This window comes from Gavia stellata, chromosome 5 (genome assembly GCF_030936135.1).
Source record: "Gavia stellata isolate bGavSte3 chromosome 5, bGavSte3.hap2, whole genome shotgun sequence".
In the NCBI taxonomy this organism is placed as follows: Eukaryota; Metazoa; Chordata; class Aves; order Gaviiformes; family Gaviidae; genus Gavia; species Gavia stellata.
The window spans coordinates 29936008-29948661 of record NC_082598.1 but is presented as its reverse complement, the minus strand read 5'-3'; the positions used below and the strand labels follow the sequence as shown (position 1 = coordinate 29948661).

The following is a 12654-nucleotide window of genomic DNA, read 5'->3' as shown; positions in this document are numbered from 1 at the left end:
CTATTAAATACCTGTCTGGTGATCGTCTTGACCAACGTCCTCTGTCAGATTCTGCAAGAGAGTAGGAATGATACAGTTAAGCAAGATGGTGATATTCATTGATCAATAATGTTTTTAGCCTTTATTTGATATTAATATTCACCTTAATTACTTAAGGAGCATCTAGCTAAGACTGCAAAGCACTTGTGTTTTCAGTTCATATTTTTCTAAAAAGTTACCCCTGCAAATTTAACTAAGAACTTCAAGGATAATCTTCAAATAATTTGAAAAATATTTTTGAATCTTTTTTATCAAAAACATATCAAATTATGTTTCAAGAGTGGAAATAAATATCTATTGGATGGGGAATTTTGCATTGTTGTGTTGAACAATTCCACTAATAAATGCAGCACTAGAAAGACTGAATTTACTATTTACCACAGAAACGGCTTTGCTTAAGGACAAACACACATATGTGTTCTAAAAAAATTTATTAAAAACCAATTGAAATCTTAGAAACGAGCTACCACCTTTTTTAGGCAGTGTCTTTTCCACTAAATTTGCAGTGTACAAACAGCAGCTATATCGGCATTTCCAGCTGTGGTTGCAATAAAACAAATGTAAACGCACAGCAAACAAGCAGGGACAGTCTTCAAAAAAATCTTGTTTCACTCTCTGCATGGTTGTAAGAGGACAGCTTGCTCATTCAGTATGTTTTCCACAAGAACTGTTAAGAAATTGGGTAACGATGATGACTACCATTATTTGATATATCTAGGAAAGCTTCTTCTATGGAGACAACATCTAAATCCAATGTTGCAGTGAACGGTGCTCAAACTCCACTCTGATCCCTGGAGTATAAATCTTCCACCTTGTACTAATACTGCTTATCTCTTAATAGATTCAAAACCAACATCCTCTCACACAAAAAGGCAGTCATAGTTTTTAAGAGTAATCACTTAATGATTTCAATCAGAAAACATTCTGGACTAAAGCCCTAGCTATTCTGCTGAGAGAAAACGGCAAGTCATTACCAGCCTATTGAGGGTGTGGTAAATCTTGTGAATATTTGCCAGTGTTGATAGGTGAGAATTCAGTTGAAAATCTAGAGGGGGAAAAAAAAAAGTTTTAAATTCTGGTTTCCAGCTGTAGCAACCAAGATCTTCATATGTTCTGGTCATTCAACAAAATCATCACACGACTATAAAATAAAAGCCATCTCAACACTTTTTCAGCATCAACATTTTCAACACCAAGTGGAATCAGTAAGTGAAATCTGCAGAAGATATCTTACATATGCATTTTTCTTAAGGGATGGATGACCCTCAGCAAAATAGAACTGTAGCTAACTATAGCTAAATAAAAAAATATATTAAAAAATAAAGAAAAAATATTTTCAACTTTTTTCCTTTCAATTGGGAATCATTACCATTTCCATCCTACCCAGTCCTTCTGTTCCATCTATTCCAAAACCAATTTCAGTACCATGTAGCATGCTAAAATCATTACTAAAAATGCTAGTTTATAAAAAAGGTAATTTTATTAATACACACATACTTGCTTTTATACTAATTTCCTTGCAAAACTAAGTGACTGGAATACACTTACACAGTTGAAACATGACTTTTGTATAACGAACCAAAGGTCACAATACAGCAGCTGTTAAGAACAAAGCCAATAAAACCGAAAATAAAATATTCTGACAATTCTTGAAAGAAGCCATAGCATAGATGTTAACTTTGCTTTGACGCTCCAAAAATAAAACACTTCAGTTTGCTTCAGCTGCAAAAAAGTGACAAACTGATTTTTTTCTATTCTTTTAAATCCCCTATTTTTGCTAGAAATGTGTCAAGGACAAAACTGAAAAATGAGTAATTTACAAAAAAGATCAACTGTGATCCAGGCAGAGAGCATGCAAACCAACAAAAATCTCAGAAGCTGCACACAGACCAGCTGACAGGGATCAAAGACAGCCAACTACTATACAATATTTCCATTTAAACTAAAAGTAAATTAGCTACCCCACTAGAACTCATGTACAAAACCATGCTAATTAAATAGAGACATGTACTACATGACAAGCAAAGTATTTCAAGCAAAATTCTTCCATACGTGAAAAGCTGTATGTGCCTAGTGTCACTGCCCACTTAATGTATTAAAGCATTTCTACTGTAAGACATTTAATTTGGCTTGGCCCAGTAGCTGATACAAGATGCAAGTAAAGTCAAAAACATCATTCCCACGTTTCAATTCCTAGCATTTCAAAGAAATGCTCTCAAAATACACTTAAGATGACCCAGGATCTAAGGATAAACAAAAGTCATCATTAAATATCAGACCCCCAAGTCAATGAAACACACTGCTACTAAGTTAAAAAGTGGATCTGAAGGAACTGCCTGCTGCAAGTGTACTTGTTACAAACATCGTTATAGAATTATCTTGTCACGGTGAATAAAAAAAAAAAATCTAAAGAAACCTTTAGGAATCATACATTTTATTTATTATGTTAGCTAGAGAATATAATTTCACTAATTGCTACCTATTTCTTAATGTATGTCCACAATCCACCACTACAGCAATACAATTTCTGTAAGGCAGAAGTGCCAAAGACAGTTTCCAACTTTAGATATACTTATCTATATGAAGTCAAAGACAATCCAGATCATCTTACCAAGATACAATAGGAAGATCCTGCATCTTGAACAGGGTGCTAGATTTTTTTCCTGCATTAAGTGCTCAATAAAGTTACATTTTTGCTAGGCAAACAATACTAAGTAGAACCATTCTGCAAAAAAACAACCCCAGGTTTATTAGCCAACCTTCAATTCAATGTAGAGGAATTAAAAAAAAAAAAGGAGGGGGGAAAGGGGGAACATAAAAGCCATTCTGACAAGGGTAAGATTAGAAGGTAAGATTTATTTTGTTAACTGCCAGACCAGACTAAGCTTTCTGGAATATAAATTTTTAAATTTCCCTTGTTGCCCAGCCTAAAATCTACAAAGAACACGAGACTTTAGAGAAACCAGTTATACCTGGAGGTAACAAGCTGAGAACACTGAGCAAATATTTTATTCTAAACTAATATTAAACAATAATTTTAGATGGTACTCTTAAAAACAATAGAAAAAATATTTCTAAATTAGGATTATATATATTAGGTATCACCTTTGAAATAACACATTCCTAGGCACTTCAAAACACATCATTCATACCACTATGTTTTATACATCCACTGGAAATATCCTTACAATTTTAAGCTGTTACTTCAAAAATAGGTTACATAATTACGATGGACTTAGAGGGGTTACACAAATATATTTTACAGCTTTCTTACACAACAAGCGTCACACCTTAGTTCCACAAAGACTAGTTTATCCATATGAATATGGAGGACCAGAGTCCAAAGTTTTCTCTTTTCCACAGGGGATGATGGCAAAGTAGGGATATTACCTAAAACCAAAACCAGGCTTCTTTCACAGTAACTGTTATAAAAGCAAATAGGAGCAGCAGCCAATGAATTAGGGAAGTTAAATTACAGCTCAGGTCACCTGAACTGGTCACAGTGCTTGCTATATCTATATTGCAAGGAAGATACACAAAGTATCGTATGCCACTGAAAAGGCATATTTTGACAAAAAAAAAATGTTTTTTAAGAAACAGAATCCAAAAAATAATACCTCCCATGCTCAAATAACACCATCTTGAAAATTAGCAAAGGGACAATGTCGTAGGCAAAATGACAAGCAAGTGATTCAACAGCTGGCAGCAACTGTATGCTTCAGGAACACGTTCTCTCCCCTCCATTTCCTGAACTTCCACACTTGCTTATGCAACCTCTGCACTGTGCCTGCCTGATCCCCTTGGTCAGCCCACTACCCCAGGAATCTTATCTGCAAAAAATATAAACAAACCAACCCTGCCAGCTCAGTGGTCTGAATCAGATCACCAAGGAGCTGCAGCACCAGATAAGCAGAGTTAGAGCAAGAAACAGGAAAGGTCCTGCCAAGTTGGAGCAAAATAGTCTCTTGTGGCAGCAGCAATGTGTTAAATCAAAGCCCCACTATGAGAAGAGTGATACGTCACACGAAGCTACACACTCAACAGCTGGTTGTTTGAACTTTACATGAAGAAAGCCATCACGTGTGAAGCTATTTTTCACCCAAACACAAGAGTTTCAAAGCACATGAACTGGTCTGAAAATATTTTAGTTTTTTTCCTGCAGAAAAAAATATTTCCTAACAAAGTACTACACAGTTTATTGACCTGGGATCAGAAGAAGGAAACCTGCTTGCTTTGTGAATACTGAAAAGAGATGTGCTGGAATGTTTGCTAAGACTTCAAGAGGTGTATGTCAAACAAGTGTATGTATTTTGTTGATTAAATTTTTTTTCATGCAGATGTTAGCTTATCTTTAGCAAGGACTGAAACAACGAAAATTCCAAATGTTATTAAATACTTTGCAATAATTCAGAATGTAACAGCTAAAGAAAAAAAAAACCTGAGTAAAATAATTGCAAATCCAGAATGGAAAGAAATGCCAGAGCCAATCGAATATCATGGAATTTAAATCTTGTCTGCAGTTTATCATTAACACTTGTTGAAGTCTGGGTTAGCCAATTAGTTATGATCACATACAATTTCCAAGTAAAAAGCAAACAGTTTTAAAATAATTTTTAAAATATTATAGATTAATGTTTACGCTATGGAGAGGCAAAAGAAGTAACAGCTAGCTAGGCTTGCTTCCATAACAAACTAGACAAAAATTGTTCTACACCCCCTCATTAAGACAAACATATGAAATACAATGAACAAACAAAAAACTCAATATATCTTAAATATAAGCAAACAATACAGGTGAACTGAACTTGAATACTCTCCTATCTGAAATGAAAAAACATTAACGGTCACATCCAATTTTTTTATTGGATGGAATGATGTGTTGCCAAACTATTCAAACGAAACCACAAATGAATACCAAAAAAAAAAAAAAAAAGAAAAAGAGTATTTCTGCCTATGCACCTACTCACACATAGACACATACCTGCCTGAACAAAAATTTTAACTCAGTTCCTGTTATCACTTTAAAGCTTGGACAAAACACAGCTACAGGGTGAGCTACTATCTACTAAAAACCTAGTAAAAAATTAACAATAGTACTAAAACAGATCAGCAGCTGACTCCGAGTTTCCTTTAAAAGCTTCAAGATTATTTTTCTGAGCAAATAGAAAAATCTATACAAAATCTCACAGTAGGTCTAAATATATTTATCCTAGACAGACATGCCATATACATGCTATAGATACAGCTCTGTATTAAAAATTAAGTATGGAAGTAGTTGTAGTAGTAATTTTTATTACTGCTGAGACATAACTGACTCAGTACAAATATTGTGGGTAATTTTCTGTAACCTTCTCAGAAAAAAATTAGATAGAAAACACATAGTAGGCAGACTCATTCCTGACAATTAAAATGGAATATTTATGCTTTTACTTTTATTTAATTGGTTTCCTTGTTTTCAAATAATAGAACTGGAGAAAATTTTTAGTAGTACTGGAAATAATAGTTCGAAGTACTGTCATCTTGATTTGTTTTAAATAAACTTTACTTATCCAAAAAATCATTATTTACTCTTCTGTGAACTACACCATTTCATGCTCTGTAGTCGACTTACAGAATTATCCTGACAGTAAGACAATTTATATTGATTAATGAACTTAGAAGTTCAGATCTGAAACCTACATTTGGTGAAAGCCTTTAATACTTATGTTCGGGAAGCAGAATTTATATATTCCTTACTAAATGCAAGAAACAAAATAAAAACGTGCATCAGTTTTATTTTCATTTACACAAAAACATCACCACACACCTAAAAACTGAGCTTCCAGAACTGCAGTACAGAGCAGCTAGGAGCTGACTCTGCATTCCTGTCAAAGACAGGATTAAGAATTCATTTCCAATGTGTCTGTAGCTGAATCCGCACAGGCAGTGACACCCTTTAGCAGGGGCAGCCTGCAGAAGAGTACTTTCTCCCAGTTCGTGATGTGAGAGCAAGCATATGGGCAAGGGGAGGCAGAGAAGAACAGGCTTGAAAAGTAGGGTCTCCCTTGATTTGGTGGGATTGAATGTAGGGCACGATTCAGAAAGTAAGGAAAATAGAAGTGAATTCCAGCCTGGACAGTAAGGAGATGTAATTAAACGGGAAGAGAAGTGGGATGATCCATCCTACCTTGAGGAGCAACAGGACCTAGCCATTAGAGCTAAAGACATGGTGCTGCAGGACTTTTCTCCTGCACGCATGCATACAGAGCCGCATCAAGCTCAGAGCTACTGCTGACACCAGTGGTATCCAAACTCACAGTTCCAAATCTATGTGTATTTTCCAAACGCAACAGCCTAAAATGTTCTGAAGCAAAACACAGATTGATTTAAGCTATTAAAACAAAAAAAACCAAAACCAAAACCTACAAAAACCCCAAACCCAAACAACAAAATGTGGTTGAAATGACAACACACTAAAAACCACATATCATTTTAAGGTAAACATTCACATTCAACTCCAACTTTTGCTATTACCACATGTAATTGGTCACTCACTTTATCCGCAACAAAATATTTTAAAATTACTGCATGCTACATAGATAGGGAAAAGCATTAATCTTTTTTTCCCCATAGGAACAAATCTTTATTCTACCTAGGTCTTTAAGAAGTACCCTGATCTGAAGGCTTGTTTACGAAGAGAGCTACTGCAGTTTAAAGTTCATTGAGAATTTTAGAGCAATTTACGCAGCGCAAAAGTTGTGTAACTGATACTCTAGTTTGAAAGCATTCCCATTTACCTTAAATTGACTCTGAACAAATAAGAGCTATGCTAACGTAGGCTATATTAACATATAGGATAAAACACCCTGCACGATGGCTCAAGGCGGTTTTTAGGGTTTGTTTTGCTTTGGGGGGGTGGTGATTTTGGTTGCTTGTTTTGTTTTCTTTTTATAGAAAAGACCTAACGCTAAGTGTACTTTTGGTGCAAAACATCTGTTTCTGCTGCTTCAAATACTTAATGTATTTGATAAGCACTCCTAACAGAGATTCTTGCCAGAATATAATAAAGGTGGAGTGACCAGCCTCAGCTGGAAAAGAATGAGTAAAAGCGGTGGATAATTAGAGCTAATTTAAATCTATTTCTAAAGCATGTATTACCAAATCAAACAGCATTTCAGTGATTCCACGTTACTCGGGACTGTTAACATTCTTTCAGTCTACAATTCAAGAACATATGAAATTGAGCTACAAAGCATTTAATACAGAACCAATTTTACACCTGTTTGATGCAAACTGGTCATCCAGTCTAACTCTTACTCTACCATCAAATTAATTCAAAAAAGTGTCAGTGAGTTAGCTTTGCATCATCGGCTGCTACGGCCCGAGAGTTGTTTGCCAGCACTGCTCTCAACTTCATGCCAGATTAGGTGTCATCTGTCATCCTACAAAGGGCATAAAGCTAATAAAAACTTCGTATCTCGTGCTCTAGCTAATTCAGCAGAAATGCAACCCTGTCAAGTACGCACTACTACTAGGGTATCCAGCACCATGCAGATCTGGTATACATCACGATGGATCTGCAACAGCCTAGGAACAGCTATGCCGGTCAAAAGCATTACTGCCCCAGCTGTTTGCTTCTTCCTCTCTGCCAAAAGTTACAGACCCCACAGCTCTGCCAGCAGCAGAGGTCATGGGCGCGTTCCCTAATCCACTTCAGGCAAAAAACCAACCCTGCCAGTTTAGACAATTTAAGTATGCGGCAAGAGCTAACCCACATACATTTGACTGAGTGGATTAGAGAGTGCTCCTACAAACCGTTTTACCAGTAGAGCGAGGGAAGCAGTAATCTACAGCTAATGGGCAGTAATGAGCAGCTGCAGCAGACAGAGTCCCACAGTCTGTGCAGCCATACATCTGCATCAAGTGACACAGAAGCATGTGTCGCACCAGCTGGTTCCCGAGGGCAACCTAAAGCCTTGTAGCTCTAACAACAACATATATATATATGTGTACACACACACATACATACACACAACTATATATATATAAAATCTAAAAAAAACACTGAGCAAACTGGTAGTTATTTCTATCTCTTTATGAGCCAAAAGTAGAAATTCTGCTTAATCTCAGACCTATGATTTTAAATAAAACAACTTAATTGGACAGTATAAGAAAAATACTGGCACATTTAAAATAAGGGTTCTGCTTGAAGCCCTTGTGAGTAGTCTTACTGTAGAAGAAATAACCACACTATTAAATGCGCTAATATTTAAATTGCATACAAGAGTTGTACATTTTCATGGGATGTACCGTACTCCCTAGTGCAATGCTTTTCGGCAAGCACAGGACAGACAAATTAAGCAAGTTTTCCTCTTCTGCTTGAAGACACAAACAAAACTAGGAAATAATGCTCTGAAAAAGCTCAGTCTTTCTTTTCAGTATCTCCAAAGTAAGGGGGGGAAAAGTAAAGAAAATGCAGGATTAACAGTTCACTTCAAAGTCAGCACAAAAACTACTCAGACAAAAATAAATTTAAATCAAGTGCTGCAGTTACACAAATGAAATCTCATCCTGATACAAAAGAATGAAGAGAAGCAGTGAGAGGAAGACTGTTTACCTGCTTAACTCAACTTATTGCATGGCCTTGCACAGAGAAGACATTTCCAATTACAGTTATTGGAGTTTCAAGGCACTTCTAAGCAAACATTTGCAATGGAAAAAAAAGAAAATTTTATGTTTCTCATATAATGTGAAAGGTGTATATTCAGTCTCAGAAAGTAAAACTGAGACTGAGCAAAAACGTATTAATGGAGTTTGTATCGTAAGAACAGGTAAGAATCTAAGAAGGATCAAAAAGAAGGCTCAAAAGAAACGTTCAGTCAAGAAACAATCATAAGCCAAATTCTGTATGTGTAAAGATATGCTACGAACACTTCTTGTTTCAAGCATTTAAATCAATGAGGAAAAAACCCAACTACTATGAAGCTACAGATAATGAAGTTAGTTAATAAGGAAAACACTCTTATTTAAATTAACACGTATACAAGGCCATGAACTGCCAAAAAAAAAAAAAAAAAAAAGCCTTGATGTGGAAGATTCAATCATTCCAAGGGACATTTTTACAGAGAAGCCAGTAAACAGCTGAAGGCTGAGAAACAGTACTCTTCTTGTTTTTTGCAGAGAAATTAAAAAAAAAAATCATTACATAGTCTTAACATCCTACACGAGGGAGCATTAGACTATTTGTAACTGTAGCTTACACGTGTATAATGAAGACCTGCACCTTTTTTTGGACAGGGCACATGACAAAAGACACTGAACAGAAGGCATTTTCTAGAATAATTATCCTTCCATTTCCAACATGAGGCAGTTATTTCTGCTTCAATGGCACCCTTAACCACCAACATATAATGATCCCTAAATATAAAGGTAAAATAAACCAGAACCACTGAAGAAATTATATAACCTTATGAGTTAGAGCCTTTACCAGGCTGCCGCTGCCCAATCTCTCATTTTGAGAAACACAGGAGGATTCAAGAAAATCCAGGCCTTATGCAGCATTTCTTTCCATAATTGCTTTCAGGACTTTGTCCAAAAGCCAGACCATCATTCATTAACGTATGATCAAAGCTTCAATTTTCATTATCTTTCCCATAAGCAAGTTGTGCAGCAATAAAGAGTCTCAGAGCTGCAACTCCTTGCAGTGCGAACACGCTCCTAGGAGATTTCACAGGAATCAGGAACATCGTTCTGCCGAGACAGCTTTGTGCTCGGGATGACAGCCTCATCTCTCCAGCGGACGGGGATGGAGCCTATTCCCGAACCCCACAGTTACCCCACAGCCATGCAGGTGTGTAATCCCCCCACGCCAGGCAACCTGCCTACAGCACACGGACCCGCCTGCCCTGAAAGCAGAAACTGTGTTGCAGAGACAAAGCCCTCCCCACGCTCCTCCAAAACAGGCGGCGTGATCCCCCCCTTACTCCTGCCCCGAAGCCAAACAGCCTTGGCCCAGGCCGCGTCCTGCCCCTCGGCGAGGGCAGGTCCCCGGCGCTCCCGGGGGCTCCGCGCCGGCCGCGGGGTACCGAGCTGCAACTCGCACCCCCGCGCGGGGGGCTGGGGGGGCAGCGTGCGGCGGCGCCGCAGTGCCTGCTGGGAGTTGTAGTCCCCCACCCCCCCCCCCCCAGCAGCCCCGCCGCGCGGGGCAGCTGCAGGAGAGACTCCACCTCCCACAATGCGCCGCGGTCCCCATTCCCCTTCACAGCCCGTTTCTCCTGCACCGGCCCGGCGGAATCCGCTAAATTAACCGCCACCCAGCTCCCCCCTCACACACATCGCTCCCACGTAGCGAGGTCGCCGGGCAGCTCTGCAGCCCGCCCTCCCCTCGACAGCCCCGACTCTCTCGCAGCCAGCCACGAGGGCCGGCCGCGGCCTCACCCGCTCGCAAGCCGGGTCGGGGAAACTGCGTCACACCCTCCGAGCGCCCCCAGCCCGCTCCGCTGCTGCTCACCGCCACCGCACGGGCCACCCCCGCTCAACCCCGGCGTCTCCCGCCTCCCGGGGGAGCCCGCCGAGCGCCGCGGGGCACCCGCCGTCCCCACGGGGCCTGGGCCCCCGCCCCCAGGTACGCACACCGCCTGTCTCCCCGCCGGTTCCGCACTCGCAGGCCCGACGCCCTCCCCCGTCACCGGGAGCCCCGGCGGAGCGGTCGGCCGAGCCTCCTCGGTGAGGGGCAGAAGCCGCCCCCACCCGGGCGGCAGCGCCCGCCAGCGGAAAGACCAGGCCGGTGGCGCCGGCGGCGGGCGGGCGGGCAGGAGCGCGCGGCCCGGCCCCGCCGCTACTCACTGACAGCGGCGGCATCCGAGTGCATTTTCGTGCAGCGCACACACTGCCCTGCCCGGCCCGGCTCCCTCTGCCCCTCTCCCAATCACAGAGCCCAAGCACGGACACCTCCCGCCCCGCCCACCGGCGGCACCCATTGGCTCTGCCTGCCCTGAGAGGCCGCACGTCCTGCTCTCCTACTGCATGAGGCTCCTGCCATTCTCCCTCCGCCTGCCCCGCACCGCCTTCCCTGCCCGTTCCCAATCTCCTATTGGGCTCAAGGCTGAGCTGACTCCGCCCCCCTTCACTCTGACTGGGCTTTGCCGGTGCCAGTTTTTCCTGGCCTTGAAAGCGCGTGCAAGGAACACCACTTTGTGTCACCCGTGGCTTTGATTGGCTATGGAGGCCAAGGGCCGCGCCCACGCCCTGATACGATTGGGTAAGCTGGGCAGGGGGCGATGCCGCCGAGGCTGACCCGCCCCGCAGAGCGCCGCTGGTGGGCGGTGGGGGCGGTCCTTGCTACCCCCGGATGGGGAGTAGCGGGCAGAGGTCCTTCGGCCGCAGCCGCCCGGGCTCCCTGCCCCTCCCCTCCCCTCCCCTCCCGCAGCCTGCCGACCGTTACACGGCGCGCGCAGGGTGGGTAGCGCGCTCTCCCCACCTCAGCACCGAGGGCGCTCCGGCGGCGGCACGGAGGCCTGAGGGGACGGTAGGCAGCCTCGGCCCCAGCCCCTCAGGGCCGCTTCCTTAGTGCCCGGCTGTCGGAAGAAGCCCGGGCCTCTGCATGCCCGAAGGCTTGCAAGCCTCGTACCTGCCCTACTCGGATAAACGAGCGCTTGCACACGTACGTAATGCGTGCCCCAGGGCAGCTGGTGCCGTGTCGCGGCGGCTAGCGCAGGTAAAGGAAGACTGCTGGACTACACCATCCTCCCTTTGCTCTGTGAACCCAACTTCAGTGTAGCCAAATCACCAACTATTGTAGAAAGATTTCTTTTCTCCCACCTCCCTCTCCCTGAGGAGAAAAACAGCAGCCTGCCAACACGGGCTGAACGCACCGAAGTGTCAGGTCAATGTTACAGCGGCAGCAGGCCGGGCAGTGGGGAGACACGAGGGCCAACGGCTGCTCCTGGCTGGTAGATCTCACTATCTCGCTCCTGAGCCGGAGGAGGAAGACACCTTGCAGGTCGTTGCTGCTTAGCACATGAGCTCAGCATCTTACCTCCTTTCAGGGATAAAATAGCCTTCCCTTGCCCTACTCAGTGTTGAAACACCCATGAGAAAAGACTGCTACAGCACTGCCTGCGCACAATGGAGGATTATTAAGACAGAAATTACCCATGAAAAAAAACTTCCTCTAAGAGGTTAAGTTAAAAGAAAGTCAAGGACTTGGAATCGAAGAAGTGCCAGATTTAAGGTAATTGTCTCTTTGGAGCAATGCGTTAGCATGCAGTCCTGAATTAACTGATCACACACCTGTTTTGGGCGTTTTTATGACCCTTGCCTTATTCAGTGAACCAGTCAGAATGTGCAAGTGCTGCTGATTTATTTTGCCGAGCAACATCTTATGTTTTCAACTGGCTGTTTTACAGAGAAGAATATGGAGTCTGTAAGAAAATTATTTCTCTCTTCAAAAGTTATGTACTAAGACCATGTCAGAGCAACGAAAGACCCCATTCTTTGAAATTCTTACTTGTTCATTAACCCCTTGAAATTACTTCTGTAGAACTTCCTGCCTCTATCTCTGGTGCTTTCCTATTTGCACTATCTTTTCTCTACCTTAGCAATTGTCGTCTATTTTACACTGCCACCTTTAGAAAT

General features: G+C 42.1%; 1 protein-coding gene across 5 annotated transcripts in view; it reads right to left on the bottom strand.

The window, feature by feature from the left end:
* Positions 1 to 10904, bottom strand: part of DCUN1D4 (defective in cullin neddylation 1 domain containing 4) — a 38381-nt gene extending 27477 nt beyond the window's left edge. For 3 of the 5 annotated variants that reach the window (XM_059817433.1, XM_059817434.1, XM_059817435.1), the window contains exons 1-3: positions 10864 to 10904; positions 1014 to 1084; positions 12 to 51 (exon numbers count right to left, since the gene is read on the bottom strand). In XM_059817433.1, coding sequence (XP_059673416.1) covers positions 12 to 51; positions 1014 to 1084; positions 10864 to 10888 — 136 coding nt within the window. In that variant the 5' untranslated portion in view covers positions 10889 to 10904. Of the gene's footprint in view, positions 1 to 11; positions 52 to 1013; positions 1085 to 10863 lie in introns of those variants that run through there. The other 2 variants (XM_059817437.1, XM_059817436.1) reach the window with 2 other exon arrangements.
* Positions 10905 to 12654: the final 1750 nt, after the last annotated feature.